Source organism: Gymnoscopelus braueri, assembly GCF_963280865.1.
Source record: "Gymnoscopelus braueri genome assembly, chromosome: 10".
Classification (NCBI taxonomy): domain Eukaryota; kingdom Metazoa; phylum Chordata; class Actinopteri; order Myctophiformes; family Myctophidae; genus Gymnoscopelus; species Gymnoscopelus braueri.
The window spans coordinates 5,009,719-5,031,171 of record NC_137611.1 but is presented as its reverse complement, the minus strand read 5'-3'; the positions used below and the strand labels follow the sequence as shown (position 1 = coordinate 5,031,171).

At 39.2% G+C, this 21,453-nt stretch overlaps 2 protein-coding genes across 4 annotated transcripts in view; one reads left to right on the top strand and one right to left on the bottom strand.

The window, feature by feature from the left end:
* The window catches only part of LOC308094444 (uncharacterized protein), a 64,322-nt gene that overhangs the window by 38,684 nt on the left and 4,185 nt on the right, over positions 1 to 21,453 (bottom strand). The window contains exon 5 of one of the 3 annotated variants that reach the window (XM_080441098.1): positions 19,652 to 19,817. The exons of the other annotated variants lie outside the window; for them this stretch is intronic. Coding sequence (XP_080297224.1) covers positions 19,655 to 19,817 — 163 coding nt within the window. The 3' untranslated portion in view covers positions 19,652 to 19,654. Of the gene's footprint in view, positions 1 to 19,651; positions 19,818 to 21,453 lie in introns of those variants that run through there. 3 annotated transcript variants of the gene reach the window in all.
* On the top strand, positions 13,760 to 17,364 carry LOC308092745 (uncharacterized protein; the record flags this gene model as incomplete). The annotated part of the gene is made up of 4 exons (XM_080438846.1): positions 13,760 to 13,805; positions 14,593 to 14,895; positions 15,239 to 15,538; positions 17,146 to 17,364. The coding sequence occupies 4 exons, from the start codon at positions 13,760 to 13,762 to the stop codon at positions 17,310 to 17,312; spliced, it is 816 nt and encodes a 271-aa protein (XP_080294972.1). The 3' UTR covers positions 17,313 to 17,364.

Below are 21,453 nucleotides of genomic sequence, written 5' to 3'. Positions count from 1 at the left end.
CGCAGTTCCCGCCCACTTCCGGTTTTTTTTGGTGCCGGAAGAAAAAACTCAATGCATTTTTCCATTGACATTTCCAAAAATATTCATATCTATTAATTTAAGCCTCGAATCAAGCCATCATGAGAGGACATGAATCATGACCATAGAACGTTTTTTTCTGTGATTTTTTTTTTTTAAACGGCAAAACAAAGGGTATTTATTAAATATAGTATATCATATAATTAAATATAAAATAAAAAAAAATCACAGAAAAAAACGTTCTATGGTCATGATTCATGTCCTCTCATGATGGCTTGATTCGAGGCTTAAATTAATAGATATGAATATTTTTGGAAATGTCAATGGAAAAATGCATTGAGTTTTCTCTTCCGGCACCAAAAAAAACCGGAAGTGGGCGGGAACTGCGACGCTCTATCCACCTGTTTCCGCGGGAATTTACTGGAGCAAAAATCCTGTGTGGGAAACATCCTGCGGGGGGACCGGAAGTAGGAAATAGCGGCTCAGTGTGTTTACATTTGCCAGCAGAACGTAGCTGTACTGCGGCGAACGGGCCTTTTGCATGTAGTTGAAGCGCAAGGGGGCGGGGGGGCGGTGCATGGGGAGAGAGTCAGCGCACTGAAGTCAAGGCACACTACAGACTACTGTGTTGTTGACAGACAACGGATGCACGCTGCGAACGAGCTACGTTCTGCTGGCAAATGTAAACACACTGAGCCGCTATTTCCTACTTCCGGTCCCCCCGCAGGATGTTTCCCACACAGGATTTTTGCTCCAGTAAATTCCCGCGGAAACAGGTGGATATACTAGATCTAGAAATGTTTGTAGGCGTGGCCTATATTTAGCATGGCATGATGACAAGGTAAAAGGTGTAATGATGCCATCTAGTGGTTATTATAAATCATATCAACACAATGTCTAAACCTCATGTAGGCCTACAAACTGCACAGATGGATATGCTTTTTTTGGTTGATTGAATACTTTATTAGCAGTGGTGGAAAAAGCACTTTTTAAAAAAAACTTAGTATCGCTACTAGCAGGCGAAAGTAGTTGCAAACGTGGGGTTATGCTGCGTCCCGTTGCATCGCAACGCATTGTGAGCTTGTAGATCTGCTATTTTCAATAATGGCCGAAATGTATATAGCCTATATACATTTATTTTATACTTTTTTTGTGTGTTTTTTTTGTTTTACTTCAGCCCTATAATAGGGCTGAAGTGGTTATGTATGTTTTGTAATAATAATCAAAATCTACAAAGTAACTAGTAACTAAAGTTTTCAAATAATTGTAGTGAATTGGAAATACTCCAGTAAAGTAAAATACCTCAAAATTGTACTGACTGTGTTACTTTACACCACTACATAAAAGGATAACAAAAAACGTGTTGCTATATTGTAAATACTTAGATACCTTTTTTGTTTTTGATTCCTTCCTTTTTTCTCTCCTTTTTTCCCATTTTATCTTACACTTTATAGTATAACATTTTGTTTTATACTTTATAGTAGGCTATAACATTTAGTTTTACCCTTTATAGTATAACATTTAGTTTTATACTTTATAGTATAACATTTTGTGTATAATGCTGATAACATTTTGTGATTTCCAGTGGTGTCCAGTGTTGTGAAGCAAGAGCATGTTCTGGAGGGACAGGATGTACGCCTACTCATTCAGAAACCTGACCTGATGCAAGACGCTGAAGACCTTATGTGGATGTTCAACACCAGGATCTGTGTAGCAAAATACACTTTCAGTGACAAAAAGATAAGAATCCATCGAAATTACACAGGAAGGGTTGATTTTTCGGAGGACAATTATTCTTTGCTGTTGAAGAATCTACAAAAGAGTGACAGTGGACTTTACCGAGCAATAATAGAAATAAAACTTGATGACGTACCTGTTGCACAGTATAATGTGAACATTGAAGGTAGGTTCCTTTTAAGTAATCCAAAACATGGACGTTTCTGCAACAAAATGGCCTCTGCTTTGACACAATCAAATTGTATAATGGTTATGAAAATATGTCCAAATACAAGTACACTTTAAATGTCTGTTTTAGAAGCTTTTTGACAAATGTAAGGTAATAACTAAACCTATTCTATGTGCTATATAAATCACATTCTTAACATTAGTGATCGATAAAATCATTCAGCACGTGGGTGAGAACAGATTTGGATTTTAAGACGGTTTGGTGCATCTGGGGTTAGCTTCTCTTTTTTCCTCTAAACAAAATCGTATGAGAAAATAGAGAGAATGAAGAGAAATGTAAGCCCCATCTCAAGGGCAAGGGGCTTATCCTCTAGTGAAATTTCTTAATAAATAAAATAGAATGTTGCTGCATGAGTTCCTTTTCCCCATTTGGAGAACCACATGCCATCTGGTTAGGACACATAGAAGCCAAATACCTCCAAATAAAATGGTGGGTTAGTCCATTAGCACCAAGCTGTGCTGATATCACTGCTGTGTCAGTGTGTGTACTGAATACACTGGAAAGGAAATAAAATACAAATCATCAGTGCTGTGTGAACCCATCAATTGCTGCTAAACATTCAATCCCTCAAGAAGACCATTCCAGGTCAAAACGTTGGTTATCATTAACCCATTCAGACCGGGAATGCATCTGTGTCATTTTTTGATTTCTTTTGCTATTCAAAAATAGCAGATATGAGCTTGTATATCTGCTATTTTTTAATAGCCAAAGTATAAAATAATGGTTAAAGTGGTTACACAGATGCGTTCTCGGTTTTAATGGGTTAAATTACCCTGCATGTGGATGTGTGCAGTGTGCAGCCTTTTCTTCACTTTTAGACTGCTGATAAACATTAACATTATACTGCCCTCAAAACAGAGGTGACACAAACCCTAGTAAAAAATAGTAGCCTACATCTACATATACAAGCTCACGATGCGTCGCAATGCAAGCTTGTAGATCAGCTCTTTTTAGCTAAGAGCTTTGGTGTAGAGGAAAGACAGGAGGAGACCAAGTTCAAAGAAGTAGAAAGGGTTAAATAAAAACTGTTAAATAAAAACCTTGATGTTTGTTCCAGATGCAGTGACCCCGGCAGCCCGAGCAGCCTTACGCCCGGCAGGACCCCCAGTGTCCTCCAGCCCTGATTCCTGTTACCTGACTGTCTGGAGTTTATTGATGGGAGTTTTATTGTATTTTTAGTATTTCCTTTCTTAATTTGTGAACAACACACTGATGAGGGACTCCAGAGGGACCAAAATATCTGTCAATTTGAGTAAAAGCTGATGCTGCTGAGCAACAGCATTGTGCTGGATCTTTATAAATATTTCTAAGAAAACTGTTGTGTATTAACTACACACAGTTATGGTGGTTGGCTATTTGTGTACTGTAAGTAGTCTCTGTTCCTTTAAAGGATCTACACCATGAATTAAAAAATAATATTTAATATCATATTGTTTATGTCCCTCAAACGTTTTTGAAAAGGTTTGAGCCTAAATCAAGCCTCAGATATTAGGGTTGTAGTACTCGAGACCGGTCTCGGTCTCGAGACCGGTCTCGAGACCGCTTTTTGATTTACTCGGTCTTGTCTCAGTCTCGCCCATAATTTGACTCGGTCTTGTCTCGGTCTCGCCCATAATTTCACTCGGTCTTGACTCGGACTCGGACTAAGGGACTCGGGACTCTGCCCCCACCGAGTCCACTCGAGTCCAAGACCAAGTCACTACAATGCAATGAAATAATTTTATTATACCTACCCATATTATGAGGAGCCTATTCACATTAACATTCTAAGAGAGCTGTCTGGCGCTTATGGACAGCTGTCTTGGAGCGCATCATCTCGTGGTTGACAGCGCAGCAGCAGCAGAACACACTCTGCCATGTCCCTCTAGTTTATATTATTTTTAAATTATTTCCACTAACAGCGCAAGCTTTCCAGGTGTTTATTTATTTATTTATTTATTGTGTGTTCACTGTGTAGCCTGTGGTTGTTTTAATTAACGAGATTCTCTAAAGATGATTAGAGACGGCTTTCAGTAAGGTTTCCTTGCGCACATTATTGATTTCCAGTGGCTGACAGCGCGTGTGAGCATCTAATCACAAAACCCGACGCTTGATCAACAGAAAAATATAGATTAATACATTTGACAAAATACAGCAAAATCCCAAAATTAATAGAGTCTTAATATCCAGTAAGCAATAGAAATGAACTGCAAACACATTCAAAGTTATAGGCTATCAATATCACACAAAAGTAGAGAGAAGCTGTGATCTCACCTCACAAACAAATGGACAAGAAATAAATAATCCTTTTGCAAACAACATCCATGTTCTGTTTGTTTGTCAACAATGATCTAAATGGAAAGTTTATTTCAGCTATGTGACAGTTTGACATAGTTTGAGCCATTTTTGCTGCGCAGCACAGTCCTCGTTTAAGTTCATTGCCTTCACCTGTTGTTCTGCTGTGCGCAACAGGGCATATCTCCGCCAGGCCAGGTTTACCTACCCAGGCCATGAAATTCATAGGCAGTCAACGTAGCCAATTAGAATGAAATATGCTAAAACTGACTCATGTACTGATACAGAACCGTCGCTGTTGGGTGGAAACCTTGTATGTTCCTTTTTTTTATTATTATTTAAAAACTGGTGAAAATACCCAATCTACAAGCTTCAATTATTAATAATTAAGAATTTTTATATTTTAAATAGTGCAAAATCAACTAAAGTCATTGTTAGTGCAAGTTCAATCACATTTAATTTGAATAAAAATAATTTGTGGGGAAAATACATAAAATCTGTGAATCTCTGATTCATATGACCCCTACTTCAGTCAGTGAAGTCCAGGGCTGAATGTGACAAATATTGAGACCAATATAACTTAGTACAAATATTGGTCATTTGCCAATATGGGTTATATTACACAGATAGTTATACTATTCTTGTACTATATTAAAATAAAATCATCCTTAACCTTCAAATTAAATTGTGGACTTTTAAAAAAATGCCCTGGCATTTGGCCTTTGTGCCCTAAAAAATTACAAAATGCCACTTGCCCCTGGCCTAAAATGATGAAATTCCAGGCCTGGTCACAATGCGTCATGGGACGCATTGTGAGCTTGTAGATCTGCTTTTTTTAAAATATATATATAACTACTGTAGCTTGTTATTATGACGTTTACATGCAAACGCATATTGAATGACAGTGCGTTTAAATTGAATGTCTCACCAGTGTTTGAAACACTGATTCATTGCTGGGGTGTGAGACTTAGTCATTGATTGGTCAATAACTTTACCATTCACATGTAATTCAGTCATTAAAGTAGCACATATCGATGTGCTATGTAATGATGGCTCCTTGTCATTAAAGGAGAGTAGTTTTCATTGTTCTGTCTGTAAGGAACATTAATGTGCAATGATGATAATGGCTCATTGGTCAATTTGGTCATTGTTGTTTGGTCTAGGTTTACCATTGAGATGTAATTAATTCAGTAAAAATAACTAAATAGCTAATTGCTCTGCCATTCATTAAAAGATGCAAAAAAAATGTTAAATGTCAAAATAAAAACAAAACAAAACTAGAAAAAGGGCTCCTCGGAGCACAGGTCTCCGCCAGGTCAGGTAGGTTATTGTGGCTTCCTGGTGGCACTATAACAGGCCAATGTGTAAAGGGCGGCATTTCTTCCTCTCTAGTGGGAATGTGTGTGGAAAATTTCACGGAAATCGCACGCTGCGTTCATGATTTGAGGCATTTTGTTCCAAACTGACCTATCCTGCAAACTTTGGAAGCTAATGTTAGCAAATTAGGATGCAATATGAAATATCGGACACATCCGTCTTGATCACATGACTATAGAGATACTGTGTACTGATTTGCGTGATTTTTGGACAGAATCTGAAGGAGTAATAGCAACAAATTTGTTTTACAAAAGTCAGCCTCCTGGTGGCGCTCTAACAGGCAGATGTGAAAAATGCAGGGCAAGGGTTTTTCCTTGGCCTCTAGGGAGTGTGCAAAGTTTCCTGTGGCCTGTCATAGCGCCACCATGAGGCTGCTTTGAACATTTTCTATCAAATAAGAAAAAGAAAAAAAAATCTGGTCTCGGTCTCGACTCGGTCTCGCCGCCGGTCGGTCTCGGCCTCGACTCGGTCTCGCCTCCCGTCGGTCTCGGTCTTGACTCGGACTCGACCCCCTCCCTGGCCTCTCGGACTCGGTCTTGACTCGGACTCGCCCCCCCTCGGACTTGGTCTCGCTTTAGGTGGTCTCGACTACAACCCTATCAGATATACTCATTCCAACTAACTTCTCTCTGGCTTATAAAGCACTCAGTGTTGGAAAGTAACTAAAGTAATATGTAACTTAAAGTAATATTATTACTTTTTCCCAGTAACTAGTAATGTAACTAATTACTTTCACGTTTTGAGTAATATTATTACCTTTACTTTTTTTCAAAAAGTAATATATTACTTTTTGAAAATGTGTTGCTATGGGAGCCTTTTTATTTTAGTATTTTATTAGAATACATTTTGTTTAATAAACAACAGAAGTTGTTCAAAGATTGTGTCTCATGATGAGTCATTATCTGTTTGAGCCCAGGTGTTTGAATTTGAATATTTTTTTAGGCAAAAAATACATGAAATACATTTAAAATACTTCCAAAAAAGTCCTTGCGGTCTTGTTTCCATTGAGGTCCTTAGTATTCAATTCATAGTCAAATGGTTTTCATTTAGTCTGTAAGTTATGAATTCATACACAGTAAAAGTCTTAGTGTTAATATAATTGAAATGAGTGTACAAATAGAACCAAATGGACCCGTCATGTGTACAGAACATTTTTCAGAGTTAAATCAACAATGAGGATTTTACAATGTAGGCTGCAGAAAAGAGAAAAAAAACAACTGCTGCTAATGTTGAAAATGCAAAGTCAGACTTTTGGGGAGAAAGGATGCAATTACTGGGGGCGAGAAAAAAAAAGTAACTAAGTAATAAGTAACTAGTTACTTTTGGCAGGGAGTAATAAGTAAAGTAACTACATTACTTTTTAAACAAGTAATATGTAATAAGTAACATATTACTATGTTGTAGTAACTATTCCAACACTGAAAGCACTTTCACCTGCAATACCACATTTACCACATTTAACCGCTGCTTTTGATACGATTGATCACACAATTCTACTACAACGCATGGAGTACTGGATTGGTTTGTCAGGCACAGCCTTGTCTTGGTTTTACTCTTACCTAACAGGCAGAAGCTATTTTGTCAGTCTAGCTAACTTTGACTCAGACAAACACAACATCTGTTCTGGTATTCCACAGGGCTCAATTCTGGGTCCCTTATTGTTCTCCCTGTATATACTACCGCTGGGAGAACTCATCGCCGATCACGGAGTGAACTTACATTTCTATGCTGATGATACCCAGCTGTATCTTTCAGTAGCTCCAGACGACCCCTGCGCTCTAGACCCATTGTTGACCTGTCTGTCCAGTATAAAATGCTGGATGAGTGAGAACTTTCTTTAGCTAAATGAGGATAAAACAGAAGTTCTCATAATTGGCTCCAGTGAGCAGAGAGAATCAATTGATTTCTGCAACGCACTCTACTCTGGCCTGCCAAAGAAAACAACTGACAGATTACAACTTGTTCAAAATGCGGCAGCCAGAATTTTAACTAAAACTAGGATGAGAAAACATATCACTCCAGTTCTAGCTTCACTACACTGGCTCCCGGTTGTTTTTAGGATTGATTTTAAAATTATTTTAATAGTTTATAAAGCTCTAAATGGTCTGGCACCTTCCTACCTCTCTGACTGCCTAGAGCAGGTGTGCTCATGCACATTCAGTTATACATCATTGTTTTTCAGTCTGTTGTCTCAGTCACTGCTATAACTACAGCATATCACTTTAAAAAATGTTATGAAGATTAAATACAAATTAATTATGAATTAATTAATTGCACGTCCCACTGGAAGGAGACCCCGGGGCAGACCAAGGACCAGATGGGGGGATTACATCTCCACACTGGCCTGGGAACGCCTCGGGATCTGTTGCCCCCGCGAACCGGCTCCGGATAAGCGTTTGAAGAATCGATGGATGGATTATAAAAAAATGATAAATATTTTCAGTAAATAGCTACAGTACACAACATTATTTTTTTTGAGGCCTACTATCAGCAATGCAACTCAGACAATGAACTCAGTTCAGTCGTTTTTATTGAACAATAACGAAAATTCAGAAAATATCAATGAATCAAAATAATGACACTCAATGCTTTTTTTTCGGTTTTAGAATAGAAAAGAAATAACCCTAACAGTAAAAGCTCAGGTCAAAACAACATAATTTTCTTTTCTTTTCTTTTTTTACAAAAAAATGATACCTGACATCTCTTTGCTTTAACTGACCTGTCAACATCAGGGACCAGGTTCTGAGCAGTAGTAACTTTCATAATGTAATAATTACTATAAAATCTCCATGTCTCTTCAGCTCTTTATAAACAAAAAATGCATATTTATTTTTTCTATTCTTTTGTCTTTGTTTTAGCCAAAATGTATCACTTGCACTACATTTTAAGTGACCTTTTTACTTTTGGAAAATAATATTGAAGAAACTGTTAACTGGTTAATGTGTGTACTGTCACTTTAAAAGCGCAATTTATACTTCATCGTACAACAGTGTCACGCACCAAACATGGCCGATCTCCAAGCTCACACCGCGTCTGTTCGCACCACGTTGTGAGCTTGTAGATCAGCCATTTTCGGCAACGATAGACCATAGAGTTAAAAATAATAGAGAGGGCACCGGATATCGCCTCCCATCCACTTGCATTGAGTTGCTCACCCAGCGCATGGGCTCAATTGAACCCTTCTTCCGGGTTGGAAACGTATTGGAAAATGTGATGGGCGCGGCCTATTTGGGGCTTCAGTGACGTCACTGAAGCCCCATGGGCTCGTTCACATACATTGGCCACACCTGCAATACCTCAAATGGCCAGCATGTTCAATTGGCTTCAATGAAACCACTGGGTTCTGGGGGCTTGCGATAGACTGAGAAGACAGCGCACATTGAATATGTCACACTAGGCGACACTAGTCATTCATTCGCGTTTTTAAGAGTTTCCTAAACAGATTATTATCATTTGGATTATTAAAATTGTCAACGGAGACAGAGGACGAGTGAAACTTTTGAGCGTTTCACTCGTAACGGCCGTTATTCCACCGCACATGTAAACACAACGACGCAACCACCGTATCCAATAGTGAGCCAATAAAATTCCTCGTCCTTGTTTCCCTGGGCAGCGCTGGTTAGCAGGGATCTATACACTTTTAGACTGACATGTTTGTGCCAGCGTGGGTGATTAGATTTATTTCTTGATCTCCTCTTGTCTTGATTGTTTAGACATGACTTGGCCATTGTTCTCACAAAACAAGTTTGGCCACTATTAGACCTTCGCAGTCAGAGGCAAGGGGGGTTGGGGGGGATAACTGCCTGCCGGCTCCGCCGTTTTTTTTGTCTTTTTTTTCTCTCGTTTTTTTTCCATTAGAGCTAGTATGAAAAGGTGTTTTTTCAAATCACTTCACGGGCCGCAATGGACCTTTCCGCGGGCCGCAAAATGCCCGCGGGCCGCGAGTTTGACAAGCCTGGCCTAAAGAGATATGTTCCAAACCGGGCCCTCAGGTCTTCAAGTGCTGACCTGCTCGAGGTGCCTACAATGACATATAAAAAATACGGTGAAGCAACATTCTGCTTTTACGGACCGACAGCGACAGTGTGGAATAAACTCCCATTACACTTAAGACAGGCAGCCTCTGTCGATAGCTTTAAAGCACAGCTCAAGACCTATTTCTTCACTCTTGCTTTTAGCTGATTCTTTGGTTGATTTTTAATTCCTCACTGTATTGCCTATTTTAATGTTGTTTTATGCCTTTGCTTTTATTTTATTTTATTTTATTTTTGTTTGCTTTATTGTTAAATTGGTTCTAACTGTAATTGTATTCTTGCTCTGTAAAGCACTTTGAGCTGCATTTCATGTCATGAAAGGTGCTATACAAATAAAGTTTATTATTATTATTATTATTATTGTCCTGTTTGGCACGGGCGCTATTGAGCCAGTGTGTATGCATGTTATCTCCTGGTTCTGTGTGGAAAAAGTAAAACAAATAAAATAAGAAAAAATAAAAATAAAAAAAATAAAAATAACGATTTTTTTTGGGGGGGGTTGGAACTGAAAAACGGGAGGGATTGTACCTTGACGTGACATCGCGTCAGGGTACAGATCAGTTCGGCCTGTTTTGAGACCAATTTACAGAAAACCCAAGATTTGCTGTGAAAGCCTGAGTGTTCAAACTGTGGTATTTTTGGGGATAGAAGAGAGGTAGGGGAGACCAAAAACACACAAAAAATAAGAAAAAGTTCAAATTCATGGTGTAGTCCCTTTAAGTGCTGGGCTGGGGGGAGTGTCTCACTTGAGTGTGCTGCCTGTATGCAGTTGAATGGAGCTCCAACTTGTAACGTTTCTAGTTGAACAGTAAAGACAAACTTACCTTACCACTGCCTGGTTATTTGGTTCTCACAGACTTTATATAAACAATGGGCAAACACACAAACATGCACTCTTTTAACTTGACAGAAGCAGCCTGTAAATCGTGTGTGATTCTGAGGGAGGCTCTCATTTGGGTTATTTTAAAGAGACAAGAGTCTCAAATGGAAGAAGAAGGGGGGGGGGGGGCATCGAAATCCATTACAACCATAAGTAGGACCTATTGGTTTAAGGATTGGTTATAATCAGTGGTGTAAAGTAACTAAGTACATGTACTCAAGTACTGTACTTAAGTACAATTTTGAGGTATTTTTTTTACTTTATTGGAGTATTTCCAAATACTTTTACTTCTACTCCACTACATCTCAGAGACAAATATTGAAGATTTACTCCACTACAATTATGTGAAATCTTTAGTTAGTGTGGTTGCCCGAATGGGCAACCAGACTATTGTTATAGAGAAACTTTATTTCTAGATAAACTTTATTTCGGGCTGCATCTCCTCCCACAGTTTATTTTTCCCAATTTAGTGCCATATGTCAAAATGACCGGCTTCACCGGGAATCGTGCACTTGTATTTTGCTAAGAGATTGGTTAAATAGTTTAATTTATATTGATTTATTAGTGCATTAAATTTCCCCATCCGCTTTAATGAAAAAGTGAAAAAACTCAAATTCAAGTATTTTTTTCTCAGAAACCGTAAGAGCTAGAGTTACCAGATTTGGAAGGGAGGTTCATCATTTAGTACAAAATTATTGAAAATATTATTACACTAATCGGCCACATGGTGGCGCTATAACAGCCCCTTTTACGTTTTGGCCTATAACTCTTGAACCGTAGGTCGTAAAATCAAAATTTCCTTTTCCCTAGATTCCTTGGGTCATGACGCAACTCCCCATATAGGCCACGCCCATTTGCGTCAGGATAGATTTTCCGCCATTTTGAATGTTCTTCAAAACACACTTTTAGCTCCTCCTCCCACATATTTTCTCCAAATTTCACAAAAATCGGTACACATGATCTCTGGACCCATGCGATAATCTGGACCGAAACAGAATTTTGATAGTCCTTACCGTTCGTCCGTAATTGGCTTCCAAAGTTAGCGGGAGGAGCCCGTTTTACCAAAAATAACAAAGATCACGAACGAAACGTCCAATCGATCCCAAATTTGAATCACATGTCGAGGGTGGTTTACTCAACGAATCCCCAAAAGCATTTCCACTTTGACCCATAGGGGGCGCCACAACTCTGCAAAACGTAACCGTTTGATGCAAAAACATGATTTTTGGGGGGATCACTCCTCTCAAATTGAAAAGCAGGTGATCTCAGGAGTGACATGACGATGTCATTGGCCCACTACATTTGTGGGAGGGGCTTATTTATTTTAGTGGGAGGGGCCTATTTCTTCAAATCAAAACGCCATGTATCACGAACACAGGATCCAATCAGCACCAAATTCGAATGGTACGTCGCGCGACCTCCGACGGTATTCCTCCAAGCATATTCCTCAAGTCCGGGCGGCGGCAACCTGCGACCGGCGTCGGCGCAACCACACTTTGCAATTGCCCAGAATTGCGACGCGTCTAGTTACTAGTTAGTGTGGTTGCCCGAATGGGCAACCAGACTATTGTTATAGAGAAACTTTATTCTGTATAAACTTTATTTCGGGCTGCTACTCCTCCCACAGTTTATTTTTCCCAATTTAGTGCCATATGTCAAAATGACCGGCTTCACCGGGAATCGTGCACTTGTATTTTGCTAAGAGATTGGTTCAATAGTTTAATTTATATTGATTTATTAGTGCATTAAATTTCCCCATACACTTTAATGGAAAAGTGAAAAAACTTAAATTCAAGTATTTTTTGCTCTGAAACCGTAAGAGCTAGAGTTACCAGATTTGATGGGGAGGTTCATGATTTGTTCCGAAATTATTGAAAAAATAATTACACTAATCGGCCACATGGTGGCGCTATAACAGCCCCCTTTACGTTTTGGCCTATAACTCTTGAACCGTAGGTCCTAGAATAAAAATGTATTTTTCCCTAGATTCCTTGGGTTATGACGCAACTCCCAATATAGGCCACGCCCATTTGCGTCAGGATAGATTTTCCGCCATTTTGAATTTTCTTCAAAACACACTTTTAGCTCCTCCTCCCATATATTTTGTCCAGATTTCACAAAAATCGGTACACATGATCTCTGGACCCATGCGATAATCTGGAGTGAAACAGAATTTTGATAGTCCATACCGTTCGTCCGTAAATGGCTTCCAAAGTCAGCGGGAGGGGCCCGTTTTACAAAAAATGGCAGAAATCACGAACGAGACGTCCGGTCAATCCCAAATTTGAATCACATGTTGAGGGTGGTTTACTCAACAAATACCCAAAAGCATTTCCACTTTGATCCATAGGGGGCGCCACAAATGCACAAAACGTAACCGTTTGATGCAAAAACATGATTTTTGGGAGAATCAATCCTCTCAAAATGAAATAAAAGCGATCTCAGGAGTGACGTGACAATACGATTGGCCCCTTACATTTGTGGGAGGGGCCTATTTATTTAATGGGAGGGGCCTATTTCCTAAAATCAAAACGGCACTTATCACGAAGGCAGGATCCGATCGGCACCCGATTCGAATGGCACGTCGCGCGGCCTCCGACGGTATTCCTCCCGGCGTATCCCTCGAGTCCCGGCGGCCGCGACCCGCGACTCGCGTCGGCGCAACCACACTTTGCAATTGCCCTGAATTGCGACGCGTCTAGTTACTTTGTAGATCTTGATCATAATTACAAAACATACATTAACCACTTCAGCCCTATACATTTTGTCCATTTGAAAATAGCCAATCTACAAGCACACAATTAGTCGCGATGAGACGCATGGCGAGCTTGTAGATCGGCTATTTTCAAATGATAATTTTTTTGAAAACTTGTGAAATGGAACATTCTGCATAATGAGAACTTTTACTTTTCGTACTTTAAGTACATTTTGATGCCAATACTTTTGTATTTTTTTTATTCTGGACTTTTACTTGTAATATTTTTACATTGCAGCATTGATACTTTTACTTAAGTACAACATTTGAGTACTTTTTCCACCACTGCTTTTGCAAAAACTAGATCAAATACAAAGGCAAATTGCAACAACCAGAAGTTGTGGTTCAAACAGGACAAAGCTCTGTGGGCTACCAATTCATGCACTGAGAATAGAAAGTGCACAGTACTTCCCTTCTACATGCAGTCTTCCGCACAGAGCAGCTTAGCGTTGAGAATGTCTGCTTTTAAGGTCGTGGGACTCCTCATCTGCATAGCTTCAGGTATGATGAACTCCTACATATATATTTATTTATATTCAGAATATATATTTTGTTGTTAACGTTGTTGTTGAAACGTACTATAGTTGAAGTGTAGACATAACCATGAAGCCAGTGGTGGAAAAAGTACTCTCATTTAGTACTTTTACTAAAAAATACTCTGTTACAAGTAAAAGTCTTGAATTCAAGATGTACTTGAGTAAAAGTACAAAAGTATTGGCATCAAAATGTACTTAAAGTACCAAAAGTACATGTACTCATGTCCCATTTCAAGTTTTCAAATGTATAAACATCTTATGCGAGGCATTGGGAGCTTGTAGATCGGCTATTTTCAAATGGCCGAAATGTATGTAGGGTTGAAGTGGTTTTGTAATAATAATCCAAATTTACAAAGTAACTAGTAAAGTTTTCAAATAATTGTAGTGGAGAAAAAAGTACAATATTTGCCTCTGAGATATAGTGGAGTAGAAGTAATAGTATTGGAAATTGGAAATACTCAAGTAAAGTACGAATATAAGTACAAATACCTCACAATTGGACTTGGGATATTGGCAATTTGTTTATTTATATCTTGTACACTGTTTATTATACCATTACTATTATGTTGATGTTGTGTTGATTGATTGATTGAATATTTTATTAGCCAAAAATGCAAAACAGCACGAGTACAGTCAAACACAGTCAAAAGGATAACAGAGAAAAAGTCCTTGCGGTCTTGTTTCCATTGGGGTCCTATGTATTGAATTCATCAACATATAAAAAATAACAATGAGTAATAATTAATTTCCAGCGGTGTCCAGTGATGTGAAGCAAGAGCACGTTCTGAAGGGAGAGGATGTACGTCTACACATCCAGAGACCTGACCTGATACAAGACCCTGACAACCTTAAGTGGAAATTCAACGACAAGAATATTGTAAAATACACTTTCAGTGATGAAAAAACTCAAAAAATACAAGAAAGAGTTGATTTTTCTTTGGAAAATTATTCTTTGCTATTGAAGAATCTGCAGCAACAAGACAGTGGACTTTACCAAGCAATAGTGTCTAAAGACGAAGTTATCACTGTTTCACAGTACAATGTGATCGTTCAAGGTAGGTTCATGTTTCTAATGTTCCTCAACCCATTAAGACCGGGAACGCATCTGTGTAATTTACTTTGGCCTTTAAAAAAGATAGCAGATATACAAGCTCATAGCGCTGCACCGAGTGCCGCGCTACAAGCTTGTAGATCTGCTTTTTTTTTTTTTTAATCTTGAAAATGTGTGCAAACCTTTGAATATATATGTTTTTTAAAGCGAACATTTGTAACTCAAATCTTTGCCTCTGGGGATTCAACAAATGTATTCTAAATCCTAACAGTTTTCTGAAAAAACGTATGTTTCTATGTCAGTGGTCCTCAAACCTTTTCATGTCCACTACCCTACTTCATTTCCAGATGCAGTGTCTCCAGTACATCTGGCCGTGGTCCCAGTGTCGTCCAGCAATGGTTCCTGTAACCTGACAGTGACCTGCAGCAGCCAGAACTCCTCTGTCACAAATACTTTTACATGTGACAACAACCATCACTGCTCTCACCAGGGAGGAGGGGAGAGTTCAGAGGTCACAACCTCCACCGGTCGCCTCTCTGTCTACATGTCTGATGAGGGCTCAGTGGTCTTCTGTAACCATAGCAACCAGGTCAGCAGGAGCAACGACACCAAGCAGATTACGCCTCTGATGTGTCAACTGGATTCAGGTGAAACATGTTTCACTTTAAAAAACATTAATACATTTTGTAAGTAATACGTTAAAAACAATTTCCGAGACAATTTCAGGAGGTGAAGTGCAGTGGTGGAAAAAGTACTCAAATGTTTTACTTGAGTAAAAGTATCAATACTGCAATGTAGAAATAGTCCGGAATTCAAAATTTACTTGAGTAAAAGTACAAATGTATTGGTATCAAAATGTACTTAAAGTACCAAAAGTAGAAAGTACTCACTGCAGAATGTCCCACGTTTTCAACTGTATAAAATGTAAAAAGCAAATCCTTCGAAAATAGCAGATCTACAAGCTCACAATGTGTCGCATTGTAAGCTTGTAGATCGGACCAAATGCCCCAAATGTATTTAGGGCTGAAGTGGTTAATGTATGTTTTGTAATAATAATCAAAATCTACAAAGTAACTAGTAATTAAGTTTTCAAGTAATTGTAGTGGAGTAAAAGTACAATGTTTGCCTCTGAGATGCAGTGGAGTAGAAGTAAAAGTATTGGAAATTGGAAATACTCAAGTGCAAATACCTCAAAATTGTACTTAAGTACAGTACTTGAGTACATGTACTTACTTTCCAACACTGACAAGTACACAGTACACACCCTGGACATGATGCTAGTATGTCACAGGGACTTACCCCCCCCTCAATCCATTCTGGCACATCCTAAATGTTGCCAAGTGATGTAAAAAGTCATGCAGTTACAAAGTGCCTATAAGGCAGAACATCGTTACATACAATAATGTTGGCATACTTGTGAAACACAGCAGACAACAATCATGGGTAAAGGAAACAACGCCTCCTCCAAATTGAGCAGCTTCCTTCCTATAATAGCTGATATTGAGCAGTACCTTGCTAACTGTTTGGCCCGGCCGGCCATTTGTAGGCCCCTCACAACCAACTTGTGCACGTGCACTATAGGCTACCAAAGATAACAAACAAAGTTTACATCTGTAGCCTAGCTGTGAGGTGGTCTGCTGTAGCTGAAGATATTTTAGCACTTGTGGTTAGGAAGGCTTCCTCTAAGCTGTACAGCCGACCTCGAGAATGAACACCTCCCTATGGTTTTCGTTAACAACAATGACATCCGGGGTGTTCGCTGAAATGAGAACAGTGTCATTATTACACAGGTTAAACATGCTCAGCTTCACAGTAGAATGCTTATACAGCATGATGGAGGACCTGAAAATAGAAGTGATATCTTTTTATATCAAATCCACTATTCTGTCATGTCTATTTATGTGTAGAGTCCCCTATGGCACCCATTTAAGATGTGGGACATGGTTTCAGCTATTTATACAGTGAGGAGCATGATTGCCTGGAAACCAGATGGAGAGGTTAAGTTTAGATGGTAAAACCTGCAACCTCGCTTTCAGAGTAAAGACAACAATGCACTCGTCTAAGGCAAAAAATGTTAACACAGTAGGAGACAGAATGGTCCGCAGCAGAAAGACATTCTGGGCAGTCTTCCTATACAGTCTCCCCCCACCCACCCACACACACACCCACACCCACAAGTCATTTTACTAATTGTTTTGTCAGAAAATGTAGCCAAAAACATTTAGTCATATCTGTCTCTTGTGTGTGTTCACAGGTGAGGACGTTATTGACAGTCATAGGTCAATACCGTCATACGTTATTGCGGCTGCACTGGCTGGCATATGTGGAGCTGCTCTCATCGCTGTCTGCATTTATAACAAATGTAAGTTCCAGCATTACAGTACTGAATCCCAATGTTTTGAATATTCCAAGAATAAGTGATACAAATTACACTTAAAATCTAACTGAAACAGGAATCTTTTTGCCTGGATATGTCCTGACAAAAGGGGGCAGCATTTGAGTAAGAGTGTAAAAGTACAAAAGTATTGGTATCAAAATGTACTTAAAGTACCAAAAGTAAAAGTACTAAAATGTTTGAATGCAAGAATTGATTTGTCAAATACAATATATGGTTCTTTTCAGGTAAGAAATTTTAAATCACTTTTGATCAGCACTGCCACCACCAAGCCTTTCTAAGCATTTAAGTTTTTGTTTAAAGTTAAAGTTAAAGTAAAAGAAAAGTTAGTTACAGTACACAGATTAATACACCGTTTAAAAGGGGGGGGGGGTGAGTAACGGTAAACTTTATGAAAGAAAGTCAAAGGATGTGTTTTTGCTCTAGTTTCCAGCAATGGGGAATCCAGGACCTGTTAATGGTCAGGAGGATCCTGGACTTGAAGTTTCTTCTCCGTCGACCATCTACTCTTTACTTCAGAATCCCTCTGTACCTGCGGTCACCACCCAGACCAGAAACACCATGACCATGACCTCTGACACCCTGTATGCTAAGGTTGAAAAACCTAATAGACGATAGGCAAATAGGCAAACCTAATAGACGATAGGCAAATAGGCAAACCTTTACAGTGATAAAATGGCAACTAGAGTAATGAAAAAAGTAAACCAGAGAACACGTTTTTTGTATAAATTTTGGTTAGTAAGAATACTTTGAGGACTCTAACAGGAGCACTCATCCAAGGTTACTTCGACCATGCATGCTCCTCATGGTACCACAACACCACTAAGGCAAGACATTTCAAAACAAACTGCTTGGCCTTACACCTACAAGTTTCATCTAACCCCTGCTCACTTTGCTAGAGTTAGATGGCTCAGGGTAGAGGACAGAGTACAGCAACTTGCAATGGGCCTGGTCTACAAGATACACCACAATGTTAAGACACCCATGTACCTTAGGAGTTTGCATGTTCTCCCCGTGTCTCCTAGGGTAGGTACCCTCACAAAAACATAAAGTAATCCTGGTCACTATACTGCCTCCCCCTGGCCAGCCAGGGCGCCTGATGGAGGGGAAAGGAACTGGTTGGAATAACGTGTTCCTTCCACGCGCTACGTCCAACCAGGGAACCTCTCCCCTGTCAGGTGACAAGAAGGTCAGTTGGCTCTCATGCATTGAAGGAGGCATGAGCTCGGCCCTGGCCTCCCTAGGTTGGCAGAGGGAGTGTAGTGCCCAGGATTACATAGACAATTGGCACTGGGTGTAAAAAATAGGGTTACAAAAATCGTGGGATAAAAATGTATATAAAAAAAAAAAAACACCCATGTACCTGTCAAACTACTTCAAAAACGTAAATGAAGTCCACAATCACAACACCAGAGGAAACTCCACTGATCACGTCCAACCCAGATTTGGCTCAAACAAGGGGTTGAATTCGTTCTCCTGCTATGCCACTAAAATGTGGAATGCCATACCAAAAGCTGTGAAGGAGTGTAAAAAAAACTCTCCTACTCTCATTCAAAACCGCCCTAAAAGAGTACCTACTGATGGCTGCAATTTGAAACTGGCCCCTGTAAAGGTCAAAGCCTAGGAACTATATTCAGTTTTAAGTTCAATAAATCTATGATGTTTACAAAAGAAGTGTCAAATAACTGATCTCAATATAGACCAAAACCGAGTGCCTTGCTACGAGCTTGTAGATCTGCTATTTTTGAAAAATCGCGAAATCTTTTGCAAATCTTTGAATATATATATATTTTTTAACTCAAGTCTTTGCTTCTGGGGGTCCCTTGAACTAAATATTTTGAAATGAGGGGCCGCGGCCAAATACATATCATTTTGGGGTCCTTGACATGAAAAAGTTTGAAAACCACTTTTTTTTTCAAAAAACTGTTAAGGTCCTTACACACCGGGGTGATTTTTTCGTGCGAATAATACGCTTTTTTTAAAAACCTTATAAAGTCAATGCAAGCGTACATGGCGCGAAAAAGCGGAAAAGCGAAGCGAAAAAGCGTCTTTTAATTATTCGGAACGAGTCCGAATTTTGCGTATATTCGCCGGTGTGTAAGGACCTTTAGGATTTAGAAGATTTTGTAGAATCGGAACCGCAGGCCTTAATGGGTTAACTTGCGACGGGCAGTCGGTCAACCGTTAGTGTCAACACCATGTTTTTTTTTTCCATGTTGTTTTATGGAACTAAAACTGTAGATGACAAAACCCAACCAGGAACATGCAGTAATCTGTTGCACTTGAAATAAATATCTTAACTAAAAAATAAAGCAAGTTTTCTGTTTATTATCGTTTATTATCGTCATTTATTTGTGAAAAAAAGAAATCATTCCATTTGCAGTGGAGGCAGCCAGACGCCTGTGGTTCCCGATGGGAAGGAAGCTTTTATTTTGTTGACCGCACACGACGGGATGACGACGCGGACGTTTCTCCCCAGGTAAAACCAACACCATCTCGCGAAGGACCGGTATGCTGTGTGCCGGTAACGTCTAAACAGAATCAACGACATGAAGGCGAAAATGAGATAAAAATAACTCATGCAACATGAACATACATAGTGATCCCTCAAAAAGTACAGTTCGCTGGGCTTGTTTAAAACAGCCCTGAAAATTCACCTTTCAGGAGGCCAAAAAAGGAGGTAGTACTATTTTCCCGTTAGACCAGGGGTGATGCAACTTTGATGATGGAGAGGGCCACTGTATTTCCACACTCACTCCAGAGGGCCACATTGCATATACTGTTGGGCAGACACCTCTTATCTCCATATTTTAACTTTTTTCGTAAATGAATGCCATTCTATGTCACACAAAAGTAGCAAAAATAGCCGATCTACAAGCTAAAAACGCGACGCGTTTTGAGCTTGTAGATCTGCTATTTTTGCTACTTTTGAATTGGAATCCTGATTTTTTTTTTTGCTATTTTGGAATCCTGAAAAGTTACATTTTAATTTAATTTCAAATGCATTTAGTTATACTTAAGTTAACTTTTGGAACTTAAATACATATACGTTGGACATAAAAAAAGACAATAGAATTTTTATTCTTGTCATTAAGCTACTAATATAGACTGAAGTAATTAAAGCGGGTCATGTTTGCATGTTTGGTATTGTAACAGCTGAATATATCCGATATTAACCTGCGGGCCGCATTAAGTGCAGGTGGGGGCCGCATGTGGCCCCCAGGTCGCCAGTTGCCTATGTATGCGTTAGACAGACGACCCCCCCCCCACCCTTTTTTTGTACATATAGCTTTATTATTTTTTTCCCTGCTTTTTGTTTGTACATAGTATTATCTTTTTCTGTATTTTTGTGTTGATATTTGAACTGTAGTGCCACTATATATATATATATATATGACTATGAATTGAATACCAAGGACCTCATTGGAAACAAGACCGCAAGGACTTTTTTGAACGGACCTTTTAGACCAGGGGTCTTCAACAGGGGGTCCAGGACCCCTAGGGGGTCCTCAGAGTTACTACAGGGGGGGCCGCCAAATCTTTGTGTGATATGATTATTTATTTTTTTGCATTTTACCACTTGAACCCTAGCATCCCTTTTCTGAGGAGAACTTTAGCCAAAAATAGCAGATCTACAAGTTGTACGAACTCTTGCTTTATTGTTTTATTGGATCTTGTTTATTCGTTACACTTATTTGTTTTAGCTCTTGCTCATTTGATTTTCCTACTTTGTCTCATCTGTTTAATAATGTAGGTAGCTGATATATTGCACTTTTACTTTAGCGCTAGGTATACTCTTAGTTGCTTGTTTTAAAAGAAAATGCACTTAATGCTTCTGGTGATTAGTAGTTTCGTTCCCCACCTATGTTGAATGCACTTACTGTAAGTGGCTTTGGATACAAGCGTCTGCTAAATGACTGTAATGTAATGTAATGTAATGTACAAGCTCACAACGCCTCGCTTGTAGATCTGCTATTTTTGGCAAAGAGGTATGGTACTGTAGAGGGAAAAATGGTAGACCAAGTACCGTAAAAGAAAACATTGAATCTGCAACACGATTTTATACAATATAGTGGGGGGTCCCTGCTTCAGCTAGGGGGTCCTTGGCCTGAAAACCGAGACCCCTGTTTTAGACAAAGTATTTTAAATGTAACTGTGCTGTTTTAC